Source organism: Peromyscus eremicus, chromosome 8a, assembly GCF_949786415.1.
Source record: "Peromyscus eremicus chromosome 8a, PerEre_H2_v1, whole genome shotgun sequence".
In the NCBI taxonomy this organism is placed as follows: domain Eukaryota; kingdom Metazoa; phylum Chordata; class Mammalia; order Rodentia; family Cricetidae; genus Peromyscus; species Peromyscus eremicus.
Window position 1 is genome coordinate 17,073,876 of NC_081423.1, and position 21,583 is coordinate 17,095,458.

The 21,583-nt window shown below is 46.4% G+C and overlaps 1 protein-coding gene across 1 annotated transcript in view; it reads right to left on the reverse strand.

The window, feature by feature from the left end:
- The window catches only part of Nprl3 (NPR3 like, GATOR1 complex subunit), a 37,903-nt gene that overhangs the window by 10,791 nt on the left and 5,529 nt on the right, over window positions 1-21,583 (reverse strand). The window contains exons 3-7 of the mRNA XM_059270255.1: window positions 15,677-15,806; window positions 14,020-14,094; window positions 9,766-9,919; window positions 7,375-7,456; window positions 947-1,084 (exon numbers count right to left, since the gene is read on the reverse strand). Coding sequence (XP_059126238.1) covers window positions 947-1,084; window positions 7,375-7,456; window positions 9,766-9,919; window positions 14,020-14,094; window positions 15,677-15,806 — 579 coding nt within the window. The remainder of the gene's footprint in view (window positions 1-946; window positions 1,085-7,374; window positions 7,457-9,765; window positions 9,920-14,019; window positions 14,095-15,676; window positions 15,807-21,583) is intronic.

A 21,583-nucleotide genomic window follows, 5' to 3' on the forward strand; every position in this document is an offset into this window, starting at 1 on the left:
AATAAATTAGAATAAAAAGCAAAAAAAAAAAGTTCTGAGGATGGTGGCCCATGCCTTTAATCCCAACACCTGGGAGGCCGAAGCAGGTGAATATCTGTGAATTCAAGGCCAGCCTAGTATACAAAGTGAGTTCCAGGACAACCAGGAAGACAGAGAGACCCTGTCTCATGAGGGAAGAAATGTATGTATGTATGTGTGTATGTATATATGTGTGTGTGTGTGTATATACATGTACATATATATGCATGCATTAGTAAAGTGCTTACCTAGCTTGTGCAAAGTCCTAGGTTCAATCATTAGTACTACAAAAAAAAGAAGCCGGGGGTGGGTGGGGGGTGTTCTTTCTAAAGCAGGAAAAACAAAATATCCACCAACATATGCTCAGCAGGAAAGGAGGCCATTTGACCTGGAGCACAGAGGTAGGAGGAGGGAGGACTGGGCGGTGAGTGCTCTGAGCGTGCCTGTCATTTCCAGTGTTAGGAATGTACAGATTTCTTTTCATCTCTTCTTTCTCCTTTGTAGTGCTGAGGACAGAACTAGAACCCAGGGCCTAGAAAGCACTAGACCACTGAGCTTTGTTCCAGCCCAGCTTTTCCTTGCAGGAAATCACTTAATCTAAGAAACTACTTGGGTTCCCATAATTTCTGACTGAAATGCTGACAGTTACTGAGTGTACTGTACCATGAAGGCAAGCTGCTAAAGGCCTAGCTTAGCCCCAGGCTACCCTTGTCAGGTTCTACTCACCCAGACTATGCTGGGAGGGCCCAGGAAAAACCTGGGATGGGTCATTTCTGGGCAGAGCTGGATGTAAAATCATGTGGTTTTACTAACAGCAAAGCCCTACCTCCAACTTCTGTGGCAGGAAGAAGAGCATTTCTGGAATGAAGTAACTACTAAAGTCTCAGGCAGCAGCTGACGGGAAAGGCATGATAGAGTTGGCTCTTACCGGATGGCTTTCAGGCTCCGCTCAATAGCCTCAGGAGGGATCAGACTTGAAGCTGCATAGTGGATCTTGTGGGGCAGACAGAAGCTCACTTCCAGCCAGCTGTTAATGTGAAGCCGCACCACACCAGATGTGCAGAGGCTATGAAGAGTGGTCACTGTTAGTACAGCTGCCACCTACCTGATCCCATAGACCACCACCCTGTTCACACACTGCCCTGCTGGCTAGAGGAAAATGCAGGTGGAGATCTCAGGGCTGAGAGAGTATTTTCTCAGGTCTCAATATATCTAAGAACATGTAAAGAACACACACACACACACACACACACACACACACTCAGAGCCCACCCCACCCCCCTGGAATAATGTATAATCCAATCAGCCGGTCAGCTAAAGGATGCTGCTTCTGTCTCTCCTGGGAATTCTGTCTGCAGAGCCCTGGCAGACAGACACCTAGCATCCACAGCACATCCTCTCTAAGAGGACCTGTCTTGAACACCTGCTGCACACCCAGGCACAGGCTGGGCAGTTGGGCAGGATAGGGCCTAGTTCCAAAGAGAAGAAATGGGTAAAAGAGGGAAGCAGTCACTGGTAAGAAGCACAAAGCACCCACCTTCCCACGCTTTGCTGGTGGTAGGAGTGCTAAGGTACAGTGTATGTAGCGATCACTCAGAGGATATACAAGTGACTATCCAACCCAGCCCCCACATCCTACCACGGCAAACGTCTTACTCCACATTCTCAATGACTGACACATAGTCACAGCTTCAGCATGTTCAGGGCAAACATGGCAGCACTGTCCCCAACTCACTTATTTCAAACAGAAACCCAAACCATCAATAAATCCTATGTGCTCTACCTGCAAGGATAATCAAAATCCAGACCTCTTCAGCAACACCAGACCAGAGCTGCCCAGACAACCAACACCTGGGCCACTTTCCTCACAGCTTCTACCTGGGCAGTACCATCCAACGTCTTCCAACACAGAGAACCCCACGGCCTGCACACACTTCCTGCTCTCATTTCCTGCTCCATCACTCAAATCTAGCCATTGTCAGGACCCTGGCACTTAAAATTTTGCCATGAACTGTCTTCCCAAATGCCTCATGGCTTTCTCATTACTTCAATCTCAACCAAAGTCACATTTTCAATGAGGTATTCCCTGACCCATGACACCTGGTCCCACCTTCACTCTGACCCCTCACCCTATGCCCATGTACTCAGGACCACAGGATACTACTTGTCTGCTACCTACTGCTGTGCTGACCAACTACACCATGTCTATACCAGGTTTGCACTGGCATACACAGCACTCATGTAGAGGAGGGGAGAACCCAGAGTCAGGCAATGGTCTTCAGGAACACTGTCTGCTGAGAACAGGATCCATATGGACATGTGGCCCTGTAGGCTGTCCCTGGAAGAACCACACACAGGAAGAGGGTTGTGCAAAGGAGTCCCACCCCATAGCTCAGCCACACAGTGCTTGTGTTAAGTGCCAACAGCATGTGCTTATTAAACAGAATCTGTTCAGGTCTATATGCAGTGTGGCAGGAGTATGTTAGCACACTTCTGCAGTTCTACAAGTGACATAAAGGAAGGAAAGCGACCGTGTAGGCAAAGCCCTGTGACTACTGATTCTGCACCAGAAAGCTGTTTCTTGTCATCCGCCCCAACTCAGTCAAGCTCAGAGAAAAGCAGGCAGGTAGCCTCCTTCATCCAATGTAGGAAATACAACCTAAAGCTTCATGATAACTTCAGTTCTCCAATAAGCGTACAGGACACATCACTTGGTTTTCAAACTGCCCGTTTCTAAAGCACCTTCCCCCATCTCATTTCCTTTGCTGCCTCTTACCCAGAAGAGCAGCCAAGAAATACTTTCCCATCACCACCCACCCTGCTGCTATTCTCAGCTCCCAGTATGGGAATGGCCAAGTATAGGGCAGGCCAGCAGCTCAAGGAACTGTGGCCAGAGTTCTTCCTGTCCAGGTCAAAGGTGGAAATGTTTGGGTACTGTGGGAGAAACAAGGTCCTTGCTCCAGTCCCGGGAAAACACATTTTCTTTTCTCTTTTCTCCCCTCCCCCCCACTTCTTTTTGTGAGACAGGGTCTCTGTATGTAGCCCTGGCTGTCCCAGGTCTCGATATGCAGGCTGGCTTCAAACTCACAGGATCTGCCTGCCGCTGCCTTCCAAGAGCTGGGAGTAGAGGTTTGTGCCACCATGCCCACTCCTTTTTTTAAGACACAATTTTGCTGTGTAACCCCAAACTGAATTCAAGCATGTGATCCTCCTGCCTCCCTACCTCCCAAATGCTGAGATTCTCAACATGTGTCACAACATAGCTGCTGAGGACTATTATAGCCTCTTCCCTGAAGCCTCCAGCAATAAACCAAGAGCCCTAGGTTTCTGAATTTCCCCAGAGGGTTGCCAAGAACTCTAGCCAACAGTTCCAAACACAAAAACCAGTCTTTCCCCCTTCAAGCATGGACTAGGCAGTGGGGACAGGAGACCTGGAAGAACACATCTGTGACTCCTCACTCCCCCAGGATCCCTGCAGCACTGACTGTCTGTTCAATGCAAAGCACGCCATGGCTCCCAAACACGTCTGCTTCTCCCAGGGCCTCAGCACCAAGGATGGGTGTAGGGACAGGCACACGCTGTGGCTGAGTCTAGAGGGCAATGGTGGTTCACAGGCCCTTGGGGAGAACAAACTAGACGGTTCAATGAGTGTCAAGAAGTGGGTCGAAGACCAGGTTCCCTGAGGAGTCAACACACTTGGACTCTTCTAGAAATGGGCCCTAACCACGCATTTCTGAGTGCAGTTTCCAGAGCTGTACCCTTCTTCAGGATGCAAAGCTCACAACCAACCTTCAGAAACCACCTAAGGAAACACTGCATCGTAAGCTCCCAGGATCTACACGCAGATGGGAAAAGAGAGCAAAAGGGGAGAGGTCACAGTGTGCTGCATGGAGTCATGCCATGTGAACACCAGCCAGGCTCCTCCAATCTGCTAATGCATGGTCAGAAAGGGAAGAAATAATAGGCCCTATTTTTGAGCTGTCTTATTTAGGGTATAGCACAGGGTAGCTATTGGAACAACATGAAATCAGAATTAAACGCCAAGACTCCTATCATTTCAAATACAACTGATCTGCTCCACCTAGGACCTCAGTGACACTGTGACAACCATTTGCTAGGTGCAACTCTAAGTACTGTTTCAGGTACCTGGGATATGACAAGAAAGGAAACAAATTACAGCCTTGCACTTGGAAGAATCTTACTCTGGCTGACACTAAGGAAGACAGCCTTTAGCAAATTATATAAACCACAGAGTCATAGGGAAAGGCACATCAGAGACTTGTGTGACTACAGTATTGGCCAGGCTTAACTGCTAGCTGTGGCCAGCACAGCTCAAGTGTCTCTGCATCCTCCTGACAGCTGACTTTGGATCCCCAGCCTATGATTTTCCCTCTGAATACTTGGTACTGAGCTATAGCCTCTCTATGAACTAACCAAACTCTGTGTGTGGAGACACTGAGCGCTGCCATTAGGAGTCCCCCAAGGAACAGATGCACTCTAGACAAACCTCTGCAGTACACGGGGAGGACAGGGAGCATTAGAAATATTCCTGCCCCACTTTAGCCTCTAGCTCTGGAGAAAGTCAGGGGAAACCTTCACAGCAAGAGGGTAAACCAGGAAACACACTAACGTCTGTTAAGAGAAGGGAAGAAAATGGGCTGTCCCTACTTCTGTAATCTGCATTTCAAGACAAAACCCAGGGTCTGCACCCAGAAAAGTTTTCTGCTAAGCTTGTGTTTCTGTTTGCAGGTGTTTCATTATTTAGTCTGAAAACAGTCTACAAAAAAAAAACACTGTCCCCAAGCTTATCCAGCCTTCACAGCAGAAGAGCCCAGCCCCTTCTGCAACAGGAGATAATGCTTCTGCCAGAGCCCTGCATCTGCACACCATGACTGTGCAGAGCACCAGGATCCTATGGTCCACACCCAAGATGCACCCTGTGTAAGCTTATCTCACCCCCTCACTCCTCAGCCTGAGAAAGAATGCCAACTCCTACCTTTAGCTAAGAACCAAAGGTCACTCTTTGACCTCCACTCAGCTCATCCTCTTCCTACTCTGAGACTGAATCATGTGTGCTGTGTCCTCTGCCCCACACGGCGGCGGGAGTCAGGCTTCCTGCTCTATGTGGTGGGATGCCGCACAAACCAAGAGACATGGGTGAGCTTCAAAAGTCCTACCTTGAGACTTCCAACAAAACTTTAGGTACATATTTGTGAAATACAGACTGTAACTCTCGGAATATTCCGAGGCATCTACAGGCTTGCTCTTGCTCTTGAGCAGTGAGCAGTGCAGCCAGCACTCCCTGCCTGGCCAGGCCTAACACAGCGCTCCCAAGAGCTAAGCCTCCCAGACTCTTCACAGTCCCTGTTAACTCAGAGAATCACTCAACAAAACATTTCTTCACATGGGCTCATGGAGTTCTGTAAGGAGACACAGGTACTGGGACAGTCAGGGTGACCTCCTAAGAGATTCCCACTTCCAGTCTATATTCACAGACACTTAGGGAACAGGATTACTAGCTACCCAACCATACCAGAACCCTAGCTTTGGTTAAAATAGTAAATCCAGAATGATTCTGTTGAAAAGATGCTCTCAAAGCTCTACACAAATTAAGCCCACAACTTCCTGTCTTTTAGGTCTTCTCTGAGGAGAACTTTCTCAGGAATCTGGCAGGACCTGCTGTCAGAAGACAGCTACCCAGCCAATGTCACTCAGCCACACCTTTTTATTGCTGAGAGAACAGGACCTCAAGGCCAACCACACACCTTGTGGGATGAGGCTGGGGGAATCAGGCCAAGAGGGCTACTGGGCAATACCAGATGGGTGGAAGCAGAGGAGGTCACAACTGCCACATCTTGCCAACGAACTGTGGCTCTCAGCCTCACCAAGGCAGGTTCTAGGACCCAGGACTGGCTGGTGTAAGAGTTCACCTGAGGAGTGAGACCCTGGGTACTAACAGACAGGATATCTGGCTAGGAGAAGAAATTTTTCTCACCAAAAGCTCAAATTCCTGTGCTCCTCCAAATTGGTCCACTAGGTGGTGCTGTGATGCATCAAGCCCTGAGCTGTGCCTGGCAGATGACAGACAAAGCTGTAAGGGCTTATCTGACACCCCATGAGAGACCTTGCCTTGGAGGAGGTGGGAATGAGGGGTGGAATGTGGGGGAGGACTGGGGGGTGGGAGGAGGGAGGACAGGGGAATCTGTGGTTGGTATGTAAAATCAATAGAAAATATCTTAATAAAAAAATTTGGGGGGGCTGGAGAGATGGCTCAGAGGTTAAGAGCACCGACTGCTCTTCCAAAGGTCCTGAGTTCAATTCCCAGCAACCACATGGCGGCTCACAACCATCTGTAATGAGATCTGGCGCCCTCTTCTGTATACATAATAAATAAATAAATCTTTAAAAAAAAAATTTTTTTTTGTTTAAAAAAAATAATAATAAGGTCTTATTTCCTTCCAACTCTCCACCACAATCCCAGTCCACTCTTTTTTCTTTAGAAACCTAAAGTCTCTGATTTGCTTTTTACTTTGTTTTTTGGATGCTATGTAGCCCAGCCTTTTCTACATAAGTGAGTTAGTTCCAGGCCAGCTAGGGCTACATAATGGAACCCTGTCTAAAAAAACAAAGAGAGAGAGAAAGCCAGACAGAGTCACACACCTGCAATCCCAGCAGAAGGAGCTTAAGTCTCAAACCAGCCCAGACCACTTAGGGAAACGCTATCACACACACACAATTTTTTTTTTTTATATATTAAGTATTTTGTATACATTTTAATAGAGTATTCAGTCACCAATATAATAAACATAAGGTTCCATTGTGTCCCTACACTTGCTGACCCTATACATCAGTGTCTCACACTCCAGCTCTCCTGGAACAAGGACTATAACAGTCAAGTCTAGTTCTATCCACTGAACCTAGATTTCCTCACGTGTGAAGAGGTAGCCTTCAATGAGACCCACCTCAATAAAAGTGGTCAAGAACCTGGCAGGAAGTTAAGCTCAATAAAATGTCATTTTGTTTAATGGTTGAAAAATAATTTCAGCTTTCGTGTATAATCTTGTATAATCTTCTGTTTTAAAAGGAGTCTGAAGTGATGTGTCCCTGCTAAGTACACATCACTCAACAAAGGGGCTGCCATTTGAAAACTGGACACCAAGGTGGCTTTCCTGAAGAGTGGCCACCCAGCCGTCCCTTCCCTAGCCTTCCTCGTTGCTGTCTCAGCAGAGTCCCAGCACACACAGGCCAGAGCATTCCCCAGTCTATGGCAGCACTGCTGCAGGGTGTTCCAGCTCTGGAAGGAAGCTTAGGGCAGCTGACCCAGGAGGAGGGATTAACAAGCATGGCCTGTCTTACCTGTCGTAAGCTTCCTTGAGGTCCCTAGCCAGCTTGCACTTGGGCAGGATGTGGTGGAACGGGGACTGAGGACCTTCATTTGCTACAAGAATCACAACAGGTAAGGATCACAGCTTCCAAAGCAAGGAAACATGCACAGGCCAGAACAGGAACTATAGAACAAAGTCAACATTAACAAGTAATGTTAAAGCAATGTTAAACTAACATCAGGAAATCCTTGTAGTGATGATGATAACAACAACAACAATAATAATAATAATGTTAAACTAACATCAGGAAATCCTTGTAGTGATGATAATAACAATAATAATAATAATAATAAAAATAATAAAATCAGTGTATCCCTGATCCCTGTAAAATAAAAGTAGACTCATGCTGATCTGTGAAATTATTTCTTTTTTCTTTTTGGATTTTTCAAGACAGGGTTTCTCTGTAACAGTCCTGGCTGACCTGGAACTCGCTTTGCAGACCAAGCTGGCCTCGAACTCACAGAGATTCACCTGCCTCGGCCTCCTCGGCCAAGTGCTGGGATTAAAGGCGTGCGCCACCACAGCCCGGCTGTGAAATTATTTCTACATAAAATATCTGTATTTAAACTTGTCACTGGCCTACACAACCTTGTAGTCACAGGAGCAAACTGTCTCTTGGCTCACCAGACCCCACCTGCTGCTGCAGTGACTGGATATTCCCACGCCATATCCCACTCCTCTTCTCACACTCATATGCTAATGAGATGTTTTTACAACTGAATTATCTTTTATTAACCTTCCTAAATCTCTAACAAAAATATATATAATTGAGATAAATGTGGGGTTTTTTTAGTATTTAATTTTTTAACAGATTTTTGTTGTTGCTTTTGGTTTGTCTGTTTCTTTCCTTTTAAGACATGGTCTCACTGTGTAGCTTTGGCTAGACTGGAACTCACTATGCAGACCAGGCTGGCCTCGAACTCACAGAGATCCACCTCCTCTTCTTCCCAAATCCTGGGATTAAAAGTGAGTACCATTAAAGAAGAAGAAGAGGAAATAAAATTTCTGAGTTGCTTACTATCACACTTATAATTAACTAAAATAAAAATCACTAAAATAAAAATCTAAGTGTTTTGTGTTTGTTTTGGTTGTTATTGTTTTGGGTCCTGGGGCTGGAATCCAGAGCCTCACATCTACTAGGCAACCACTCTATAACTATTTCCAGGCCCCCAATACAAGTGTTTTTGTTTTGGAGATATGGTCTCTCTATATATCCCTGACTGACCTGGACCTCAGAGATCCACTGGCCTTTGGCTCCCAAGTGCTAGTATTGAAGGTATACACTACCTTAGCTAGGCAGTGGTGGCGCACACCTTTAATCCCAGCTCAGGAGGCAGAGGCAGAGGCAGGTGGATCTCTGTGAATTCGAGGTCAGCCTGGTCTACAGAGTGAGTTCCAGGACAGCCAGGGCTACACAGTGAAACTGTCTCAAAAAAAAAAAAAAGTGTACACCACTATACCCAGCTAATTTTCGAAGAAAAAGGGTAAATTTTTTACTAAAAATACACTAGAACCAGACGGGACTTTGTTAATTTTGTCTCACTCTGTTCTTCTTTCTTTCTTTTGTAGCTGTTAACCTTAGGGAAAGGAGGCCAAGCTTGTTACCAGTTTCTCTCCTGTGTTTGGTCCTTTGGGCATACCAAATGTTACAGTGTCTCTCAGCAAAGACTGGTTAGGGGATATAGTTAGATTCTTCTTCAATTTAAAAGCCAAAAGCATGGAAATCACCCATTTTACCAGCTGGATGGTCTCAATAACCCCTCCCTGAGTTTCCCACTCTAGGGCAAATTTGTCTATAGAACCAATGCCAGGTAGAGGTGCCTGTGCTAGGTGAAAGATGATCATACAGTAGTATATGGGGTATTTCCTGTAGATATCAATTCAGACCCATCCATTAGGAAAGTAGATCCATATATAAACCCTTAAAAGAGCCTTCCTGTGCCTCTGGACATGAGCAGCTCAACATGAAGATCCTGTAACTTCTCTGGCCAGTCTCTGCTCACCAGTTGTTATAAGGACTTCCTCTCCAGTGTCTAGCTCACCAAAAGCCAAAGCTTTGGTAGCTTCTGACTGTTCTGTTGTGGTATGGGAGAGGCCCTTGGAGGCAGAGAGATTCTTTGTACTCTCAGTCCACAAAGATAACTGGCATGTGATCAAACCTGCAACCAGGCAGTAAGCCTGCCTTTCCTGCACAGAGGATCTCTTCAATAGTGTCCCTGAAACTAGAGGGCCAATTAGTAGCATTATCTGCAATTGCCTCAAAACAAAACATAGTGACCAACTGGTCCTCTAGAGATAGATACTACACCAAGAGAAGCCATCAGCCAGACCAGCCCCGTGATCAGCAGGCTGCTGCACTTACCATCAGCCATAGCAGACACCTCATCCTGAAGTGCTAAAATCAGCTTGGCCTCTCGAGTGAGGTACTGGCAGCGGCGCTCCTCATGCTGCAGGACAGTGGCAATGCGCCGGGACAAGTTATGTAGACAGTTTATCACTGACGGGTCAGCATTGGCCTACAGGAGAGAGGCCAAATACTCAAAATACGTACACAGAGACAAAATTTAAAAGGAGCTAATACATGTGCACAGCAAAAGAATAGACCAAGCCAGGAGGTGGTGGCACACGCCTTTAATCCCAGCACTCGGGAGGCAGAGCCAGGTGGATATCTGTGAGTTATAGGCCAGCCTGGTCTATAGAGCGAGATCCAGGACAGGAACCAAAACTACATAGAGAAACCCTGTCTTGAAAAACTAAAAAAAAAAAGTGTAGACCATTAAAAAAAAGCCCTCTCAGGCTGGAGAGATGGCTCAGTGGTTAAGAGCACTGGTTGCTCTTTCTAGAGGACCCAGGTTCAATTCCGAGCATCCATATGGCAGCTTACACCTGTCTGTAACTCCAGTTCCAGGGATCCGACACCCTTATACAGACATACATTCGTGCAAGACACCAATGCACATAAAATAAATAAATCATTTAAAAAAAAAAAAAAAGGCCCTCTCCATTCCTTTCCACTAGGTTCCTCATAGGTAATTTTAACCTTCCAAAATTCCCTGTGCATGTCTACAGCCTACCTACATAAATGCTGGCTGACATCCCCACCTTACAGTCTTGGGCACAACTGTCTAAAGGGTTGCAGAGATGACTCTATGGGAATCCTCTATGGGGAACACACATTCCCACTATGCTAGGACTGTACAGAAAAGCAAGGGACAGCTAAGGGCACAGATCCTACCCACCTGTCATGTGATCCTGGGTCACAGGTCCTCATCTGAGGAAGGACAACCAACTGAGCAGAGAAAACTAGTCAAACACATACAGTACTCAGATCAGAGGCTGCCATGAGCAAAACCATGGAGGTTTCTGTAATCATTGCTGTGATCTGACCATTCATGAACATGTCTGGCCTACAGTATATAGGAATTCATTCACAACAGGCCACACTGTTACAGAACATGTAATACAGAAGTATTATGCTGTTTGCTAAACATCTGTCAGGGATGAGCTCTTCTTAGCAAAGAAGACCCAAGTTAACCGGACTACCAGCATGCTCCAGGCCCACGTCCATCCCGTTCCACCCCCAGCATCCACTGTACACCCACAATGACTAGGTCAAAGTAGAATGCAGAGGGTTCTCAGGTTAGAAGTGTCCCTCACCCCTCTGGAACCTATCAGAGACCACAGTCAACCAGCAGGTGTACACACCCAGACCGAGGGTGGAGCAGGCCACCGTGGGATCTATGGAGATGCTTGAAGGAGCAGATAACTGAGCCAAGCATGACTCAGTGTTTCTAGAAGCCACCAGGACTGCTGAGTAATACCTTGGGGTACAGGGTTAGAAGGGAGAGGGAGAAATGGCACTACTGATTAGGACCTCTGATGCTGTTTTCCCATCCTGTGTATTTTCCAGGGGACTCTGTGCCTATTACCTTAAATCAAAATCTTACCCAGACCATACTTTGTTAACCTGGAGCTAGAGAGAGTTTCTGTATTCTCAGTAAGTTCCATCTTTACAAAGAGAACTAGCACATGGGCAGACTTGGAAGCAGGCCTAAGGCATCCCCTGCATGTCCTAAATGGGCTGATTTACAGAGTACATACAACTGCCTCAAAATAACACACACATAGGAGTCTGAGTACAAACATTCCCACTCCAAAAGCAGGGAGAGAACAATCTTGGACACAGATTACTTCTTTGAGGAAAAACTGAAGTCACAGCTGAGTCTTACCCTCTGGCAGAGGTGCCACTAGCTGAGGCACAAAGGCATCCCTACATCAGCTGTTGGGGACCAACTGTTTTGAGTTTCCTCTTTGTGCAAAGTGGTTCTTACCTCCTCCCACCCCTATAAGGTCAAAGACATGCACTAACGGGCTATCTGGTGTGTACTGTTAGCACAGGCTAACACTGAGGAAGCAGCTGCCTTAGCTCCCAAGGCTATGCAGGGATGCTGAGAAAGCTGCCACCTAGAAGATGCCAGACTTTGATGGGAATGCTTATGAAGAGCACACTTGCAGCTAGGTGTGATAGTTTCTCCCTATAATGCCAGCATTTGGCAGGCAGAGGTAGAAGGATCAAGTCCAAGTCTACATATAAAGTTTGAGGCCAGTCTAGTCTCTGTGACACCATCTCCAGCAAACAAAGTAAACTTTCACAGTACAGAACAGGAAGCAGCACCAAAGTGACTATGTCATCACCCACGGGGCTTCCTGACAAAAGCTTGTATCCAAATATAACACCTTCAGAGTAACTTCCAGTCTGCAGGGCACAGAAAGTCAGGAAACAGGTATAACAGCCTGCCAATGAGACAAACTGGGATGTGGAAAATGTGGCCAGACAATGGGCAGGACAGCTAAGACTAGAGACAGAGATACCACACACACTGAGTGGGGGCTGCATCATGGCTCACACAGGCCAACAAGAAAACTATGCTCTCAATCAGGAAGTTTTAAGGACCAGGTACTAGTTAATACCAACTTATCGTGGTTAATTCTTGTCAGATAGAAAAGGGTATTATGGCATAAAATACCAGCCATTACTTTATAGATAAGTCTTGTAGTAATGCAATAATGAATGGACATACAATAGGCATGGGGCACATGCCTATAATCCCAGCACTTGTGAGGTAGAGGCAGAAGCATCAGGAGTTCTAGGTCAACCTCAGATACGTAAGAGTTCATGGTCAGTCTGGGATATACAAGACCATGTCTAAAATAGAAACAAAAGCCAGGCATGGTGGTACACACTTTTAATTCCAGGACTCAAGAGGCAGAGGCAGGAGGATCTCTGAGTTCGAGGGCAGCCTGGTCTACAGAGGGAGTTCCAGGACAGCCAAGACTATACAGAGAAACCTTGTCTCAAAAAAAAGGGAGGTAGAGAGGCAAGGTGGAAAGATGACTCAGTGGTTAAGAGCACTTGCTGCTCTTCCAGAGGTCCTGAGTTCTGTTCCTAACACACATCAGGTGGCTCACAACTGCTTGTAACTCCAGATCCAAAGGCTCTGACTCCTCTGCTGGCCTTGGACAGACACCTATGTACTCACTCATGCACATAAAATAAAAATAAATCTTAAAAAAAAAAGAATGGACATGAGGCCTAGGACTTGCTTTGAGATACAGAGGCATAAAAACTGCTGCTGGGCTCCTCATGGGTTTCTTGTTAAGAGGGATAAAATATGAGTCTAGATAGCAGGGATGAACAACATGAATGACATGGTGACATTACATTATAAATGTATTAGGTATAATTAAATTCTGTGTTTTATTTATCATTTGGTGTTTTAAGTCAGGATCTTACTATACAGCCCAAGACATGTGCAGTCATGCCTGACTTAAATTGTATGTTGTTGTTGTTTTGGGGTTTTTTTTAGGGTAATAGGGCACTAAGACAGGGTTTCATTAGCCCAAGCTGGCCTCAAACTCACCATGACCTTGAACTCCTGCTTGTCCTACCTCAGCTCCCCAAGTGCTGGGATTATAGGAGTGTACCACCTGGTCTAGCTGAGTGTTCATTTGTTTTGAGATAGGATCTCATTCTGTGGCATAGGCTAGCCTCAAACGTATGGCAATTCTCCTGCATCAGCCTCCCAAGCGCTGGGACCACAGGTGTGTACCACCATATACTTTTTTTTTTAATTTATCTAATTTTATTTTATGTGCATTAGTGTTTTGTTTGTGTGAGAGTGTTGGATCCCCTGGAACGGTAGTTACAAAGAGTTGTGAGCTGCCATGTGAGTGCTGGGAATTGAACTGGAGTCCTCCAGAAGAGCAGCCAGTGCTCTTAACTGCTGAGCCTTCTCTCCAGCCCCCATCACACACTTTAAAATGGAAAACATTCAGGACTAGGGATGTAGCTTAGTAACAAAGTGCTTGCCCAACATGCATGAGGCCCTGGATTCCACCATGACCGTAAATAGTGTTATATGTATGTATTTTACAAAAAAAGTTCAAGGAGGAAGAGGAGAAGGAGGAAAAACAATGAGCTTTGCTCCACCTGCACACCAAAAGTGTAAGTGCCATACCCAGAGTCTGAGCTCTGGGCCAATGAAAACCTCACTGGAACCTGGCTCTTCTCCCTTAGGCCCTCCTTCCTGATCTAAGCATTCGCGCAAACACTCACCCTCAGTGCAAACACCACGTTAAAAAGAATCATGGTGGGTGCTTCCCGCTTTGGAGATGGGTCTGTTTTGGAGACCTGTAAAAGAGCATAATTCTAATAAATCAAAAGACATGACATCCTTTCTGTCTGTCTGTCTGTCTGTCTGTGACAGACTAATACTATGAACTTTGGGGTGACCTAGAATTTACTATGGATCCAAGCTGGTCTTGAACTCACAGTGATCCTACCTCAGGCTCCCAATACTGGAATTGAAGGGGTGAGACACTATGGCCAGCAGTCAGCCGTGACATTCTACAGGAAGTCGTTCAGATCTGTCTACTTCATGCATGGAGAAGGGCTCCAGAGTGTGGTAAAATGAGAGAAAACACCCCAGTCTGTGAGAGGCGATCAGTGCTTTTGCTCAGAGAAGAGTCAGCCATAGAAACAGATGGACTACATGTGTGGAAGGAGCAGAATGGCTGGCACTCTGAGCTCCGTGACTAAAGGATCAAGCTGACAATGCCCCAAAGTGACAGGACAGAAAAGGATGCAAGGGGACAGAGAGCCCAGCCATGCCTCTGCTGCCGTGGCAAGTCCTCGGGACATCAGAGACACGACAGTGCTCAGCAGCCCTGATGAAAAGGGGCAGCCAGTCTTGCTAGAGAACCAAGTCCCTATCTCTTCCAGTTCTAGCGTCCAGGCAGCTTCAGTCACAAACACTGCAGCATTTAAAGGTACCACTCTGAGTGGCATGAGTTCTTTGAGCCTAATTCCAAATGTTGCCTAAAGAGGGAGTTATAACTCTCCCTGTAACACCCAGGAAATGTACCCATCCCTGCCTGTCACTGCAATTCTACACTAAGTGACTGTCAACCCCCCACCCCAATCCATAGACAGGAATCCAAGCCCTGTCATTAAAGACAATTGTAAGGAGGGAGGGTATTATCAAAGGAGCAAGATACTTCCAATGACCTCAGAAGCTCCTCACATGGATGAAGCTCTTTATACCACTTCTATATGGTATGGCATACTGAAACCCTTCTGAATCTAGGTGATGCTGTTATGGATCCTGCCTGTACGCAGAGTGGACTGCTCTAGTGGACAAGCTCCCTTGGTAATAGCACATTCCCCCTTGCTAACATTCCTCAGTACCCAAATACCCACCTATCAGAAAACAAATATAAAAAGGTTAGCACAATAACACATGCTAAAATGTGTTGGTTATTAAAGTATCATTTAACAGGTAGTGTTTGCACCATTTTTTAGAAAGCTCAGGAGTCAGACAATTGTTAGCTAATTCATTCTATGTCCTCTCTGGAAGCAAATACCCTATATATAAGAGGAAAGGCCCGATAGAAGAGACACAGACTGTAGTCAGCAAAGACTAGTCACAGAGAACTGGGGATGCAGCTCAGTGGCCAACAACCACACCACATGTAGAAAGCCTTGGGTTCTATCCATCACTGAATGAAAACACAAGCCAGTGGCAGGGACTACAGCACGTGGGGGCAGTACCCCTGTCATCCTCTACTGGATCCCCAGGACCTATGAGGGGACACAATTCAAGTGGCTATCAGGCCTGCTGCCCCAATGGCCCATTCACCACCATCCATGTCAGCACAGAAGAGGCCAGGCCCACCCACCCTAGAAAACTCCTACCTGCCGAGGAGGGTCATACCTGCCCCAGAGCATGCTGCAGCAGTGTTGGGTGCCCAACAAACCGTACATTATCAATCTTCAGTTCAAATTTTTGGCCGCACATTTCAGACTTGGTTGCCAAAATTGTTGCCAGAATAACATCCGAGAACCTTCAAATTTTAGAAAGGTAGGACGGAAATGCATTAACGAACATCACAGCACCGTGCCCAGTACCCACAGGGGGAGTGGCTCAAGAATGACAGTTCTGTGGAGCTACTTTGTCCCCAGTGGGTGGCATGTCTATCAGTGGTTCTCTTGCAGCAATCCCAAGGGTAGGGATGTAAAATCACCAGAATTACAGGTAGAAGGCAGGAGAAGCACAGGCTGAAGGCACATGCTGTCATTGATTGCATGCTGTATGAAATTAGAAGAGAAACAGCTGCGGTTTGCATTTAAAGGAAGATCAGCTGGGGCTGGCACTGCCCTCAGGAGCCACTCAGAGGCTCACAGGCAGAAGGGCCTCTCCTTACTGTACTTTGGTTTGTGGAACTGTACCTCTCAACCTCTGAGACCCCAGATCCTCCACAACAGGACCACAAAAAGGACCAGAGGGCAGAGCTCAATGATGCATGCAGTATGCTAACTACATCTTTTCAGCATAGCTGCCCAGCCCTTCCTTATCCTCAACACTTCAATTTCTCAGTTCTTATTGAGGGAATTTTGTACAAGGCATGCAGATGCACTGTTACAGGAACATGGGATGCATAGAAACCAAGTGTCATGGGGAAGTGGGAATGGCTGGGGTGTGAGATCTCACCCCTTCCACTAGGCATCTGTACATCTGTTCCCCCTATTGGCAAACCTAGTCCTCCCTGTCTGGGGGATCTGGATAAGTGAGTTGCCTGCAGGGAGGAGAGCACAGGGGCCTGGTGTTGCCTCTTATCTCAGAGAGCAGGGACTGAGGGCCTCCACTGAAGACACACAGGCACTGTTTCTGATCTGGTCCTGAAGGGAGAGAGCACCTATGCTCACTATCTACTAAGGAAAGCTTTCTAATATCTAGGGAGGGTGGTTTTAGGAAGACAGCTCCAGCACTACCAGAACCATAGTCTGCCTTGGGCAGAGAGACCCTTACAGTCCTGAAAGAGACTATTTGGGACAGACATTCCATTGTGGGACCTTAGTCTTGTTTCTTCTGGAGGCATTCTCAGTTGGGAGAAGGGAGACAGACTGACAACGTAACTCCTCCATTACAAGATGGAAAAGGAAGGTGAGCTTCAAGGAGCTGATGTGGCTCAACTCCAAAGCAGCAATGACACTGGGATAGAAAGTATCTAGGAGGGGCATTCATTCCAGGCCACCCTACACAAAGCAGGGACACAGGAAAACGGCCTGGAGACAGTACAGAGCCAAAGCCTGGCTACGTCAACATGTAAGACAAGCAGCCGTGCAAATTCTCCCACTTCTACCCATGCCAGCAAGAAAGCTCCAGGCTGTACGGCCTGCAGGGCTTATACTGGCTCCTGCAGAATGAGCAAGATCCTCCAGCAGCCACAGGGCTTCCAGGCCCCCAAATAAACCAGACAGAGAATGGGTCAGAAAAGGCTTCCTGGCCCTTTACAATGAGGGCTTGGTCAAACCTTTCAGCAGCAGTCTTATCACTGATATTCTGGGACCTGCAGGACCCATAGCCAAGTCCTTACTTCCTGCTTTCCTGGAACATTAATGTCTGGGGTGATTAAACAGATATGGAAGACTCCAGCATCTCAGACAAGGGCATTACAGGTTTTCTTCAAAGTCAACCTCTCTCTGCCCTATTCCACCTGTCTAAAGAACACATCAGGATATCAAAACCCTATCAAACACTTGGGTTCTGAGCTAGCCAACATTCTATATCACATCTAAACAAGCAGCACCCAACATTCTACCAACCAATGACTTAATACACAAAAGTAGCAGATGGGAGAATGATCTTAACCACTCCACAGCAACTCTTCCTTGATAGCCAAAAATCTCCACTAAAAACCCTCACTGTCATGAAGAGTCACAGACATGCCTCAGCTCTGGTCATAGAATTCCCAGAGGCAAGCAGTGGTATCTCAGCTTCCATTCATAAATACCAAAATCCAAATATGCCCTTGAAGGAGCAAAATCAAATCCCCCCCCCCCCTACAAGGCACAGAGATGTGTGTGCTGACGCTAAAGTGGCTGTCCTAGGTTCTGTTCATCTGAGCAGGTCTGAGCTGCATGCCACCTCTTAACACTACACACTTAGGATGAAAAGACACTTGCCTGGCTGTGGACTTCACATAGTGTTTGATGACATAATATGCACAAAGATAAAGTCATCTTGAGACCAAGAAAAGAGTAAAACTTATACATAGCAAATTACAAAGGACAAGGTTTATTCTTTCCAAAATTTACAAAAATCCTTTTGATGGTGAAAACATGGTAAATGTAACATAAGATAATAAAACAGCTACTATAAAAACTAAAAATTTCTAACTTGAACATCTAAGAAAAGCATATTTAGGAAGATGTAACAGTTGAAAAGCAGGCCAGGATTCTATTTTTAATAAATCATTCTGGAATAGGGCTATCCAAAAACAGAGGGAGAGAGACTGGAAAGGTCTCAACTCCACATCTTCAACTTGTCCTTTTTTTTTTTTTTAATGTGAATGAATGTTTTCACCTGCATGTATGTATGTGAACCAGGTGTGTACCTGAGGCCTATGGAGGACAGAAGAGGGCACTGGATCCCCTGAAATGAAAGTTACAGATAGTTGTAAGCTGCCATATGGGTGCTGGGAATTGAACCCAGGTCCTCTCAAGAGCAAGTGTTCTTAACCACTGAGCCCTCTCTCCAGCCTCTCAACCTGCCTATTGATGGAAACTCACATACTGTATGTACATCCATGGCTCACACAGGATGTACTGTTAGGGGACAAGACAGTACAGACTGCAAAAGCTCCTTATCACCTTCATGGGGACATTTTTGCCACTTCTTGGTATATTCAGTTCCATCTAATCCTGAGTCTCTAACTAAACACTCAAATACTCAAATGCTGTTAATAGTGTCCATGTGTCTATCTGTCTGTCTCTATCTATCTATCCCTCTCCCTCTCAAAACTAAAGGCAAGGAGCAATGATCGTGGGCCCTTGCTGTGGCAGTAGGACAGGAAATGAGAAACCCATATGTGGTGGTCCAACATCACAGGACTACTAGCTCCTATTTGGGGAGGAGGTCTGTACAGCACACCTGGTCCAGAAGTCTCTCTGGTGCCAGCCAACCATGCTTTAGGTTCTCGAGAGATGTGAAATAGCTAAATAATTCTAGATGGGAAAGGGCAGAGGCTGTGGGAAAATCTGGGCTTCTGAAAGGCAGGGGGCGTTCCAAGCTGGGGCCTATGCACCTCGTTAGTCATTCTTCAACATTGAGAGAAATTAGGCAGGAAGCACAATTACAAGAAGAGAAGGCAGCCGGAATCAAGACAGAAAAGGGGGGAGAGATCTTGGTCTTACCCTGCAACCAATTGCTCATCGGTTGGAGGACATGGCTTGCTGAAATGGGAACAGGACCATCAAGACCAAACAAATCATTGTTTCTTAAAAACCATGAAAAGTTACAAGGTTGTTTTATAAAAACAGCATTAACGTCTAGCAGAAGCACCATTATAAAGTATTAGCTGAATGGAGCAACTTACCGGAGGAGAAAGAAGACATACATACCCCAGATGAACACTTACCAAGGGATTGTTCTCACTAAAGCTCACATTCTCAAAATACAGGCCAGGAGAAACTGAGAAACACTGTTCAGAACCCAGGACATTGCAAGGCTAGACCCTAGTGTCACAAGACTTAGCTGGACAGCTGAGGACAAGTATCTGACCTTCCTAACAGACCACATAAGATGCCTGGACAGAAAAGCCTTCTGAACTGTAGTGTCATATGAGTATCGTTCACCCCAGTTCTTGGAACACTGTGGACCACCTGCATCCTGACCTCCCTGAGCCTCTACCCCAGCTGGAAAGGAGGTCACAGTAGGACAAGCACACTTTTGCCAGAAAACTGGGGTTTCTGTACTATCTGACTCAGGTGTTTAGTTCAGTATTTTATGTTCCTGTGAAGAGCATTTTGTTCTCGAACATGCTGCTTTCCAAGCAATCATGGAAAGCTACATAAGGGCCCTACCTGGACTACCCGCTGTGGACCCCTGTCCAGAAACAGGATGGCCAAAGACTCATGTAAAAGAAAAGTATATCAGAGGAGCCCTTCCTTAGCTGCTTCAAACTTAAGCTCCTCACATTCGCTAGCACTGAAGGGGGAGCTGTTTAATAGACTTCACCTAGCAGTCTAGCAGCTCAAGCCTCACTCAGCTTGATCTCCTACAACTAGCCAAGTCACCATGGGCTATCTGACATAACTTTCTACAGTGATGGCTACATTCTAAGTGTGCCACTGAGCAACCTGAAAGGGGGAGGAGGCAACACGGGGCATAGGACACTAAGGAGCTGGATTCTTCTTTAATCTCAGAGACATTTATTTATTGACTGGTTGGTTTTGAGACAGGGTCTCCCATATCTCAAGTTAACCTCAAATTCACTATAAAGCCCAGGATGACCTTGACCTTCTGATCCAGTTGCCTCCATCTCTTAAATTCTGGGACTGCAAGAATTCACCACCATGCCCAGTTTATGAAGTGCTGGGAATCCAAGTATTTCTGCGTAAATAGCCACACTGGCCATGATCCTGACTGAAGAGCACAGTTCTGGTCCTTGATTACAAAGGGCAGACAAGCCCACTCGGCTGTTTCCACCCGGAAAGCTGACAAGCAGGAATCTCCTGCAGTTCCGGAAAGGAAAGCACCTTTGGGAACAGCCCAGGAAGACAGAATGGGCTTTGCAGCACTGCACTACTTCGGAAAGAAGCTGGGGAGTTGGGAGGGGCCCGGGGCCCCAAAGGGAATTAGTCTGCACCTTGTAATCATGGGGGACAGGAGTCAGCAGACGCTATCAAGTTAAAATTACCAAATGAAGCAGTTCTCAAGTTCAGCTGAAGAACTCAGACAAAAGCACTCTCCTCCCACTGTTTTCTCTTTTTATTATGCTAACTACTGAAATGAGCCCCTAGAAGACATTTGTGTACGTCCCTAAAATTCACTGGCAGGAATTAGATGCTGGTTTCATCCCTAGGAAACTTCTCTATGAAAGCAAGACTGTTCACAGCCAGGCATAGCCGCATGCATGCTGTCCTTTGATCCAGCACTCTGGAGGAGAATCAGAGGCAGGGGGATCTCTGTGAGTCTGAGGCCAGCCTGGTCTACAGAGAGTTCCAAGACAGCCGGAGTTACACAGAGAAACCCTGTCTTGAAAAAGTCAAGAGAGAGAGAGACAGACAGAGAGAGAGAGAGAGAGAGAGAGAGAGAGAGAGAGAGGGAAAAGAGAAGAAAATGGAAACAAAGAAGGCTGTTGAAGTCTCCTCTCCAGGGAATCTTGGGGGCAGGTGACCGTGAGGGCAGTCCTGCTCCAGAGCGGTCTGTGGCACAGGGAAAAACAAGACACATCTGCCCCAGTATTCAGGGACAAAAGGGTTTTGTTTGGTTTTGTTGTTTTGAGACAGTCCCATGCCTCATGAGGCTGGCCTCACAACTTGCTAAGGATCTGAGGCTGGCCTTAAGTTCCTGATCCTCTCTGCATCCACCTTCTAAGTGCTATTATTACAAGCAGGTACCACCACAGACAGCTGAGCCAAAAGCTATCTGTGTTCATGTGACACACTTATTTCAAGCCACCATCCTTAAGGGAAAAAACAAACAAACAATAACAACAACAACAACAAACCCCACAGGCCTCTACACCAAGAACTCCTCTAAAAGGACCAGCAATTTTCTATCCCCAGCCACCCCAACATGCACCTCCCCCCGCCCGCCCCCGCCGCCGCCGCCGCC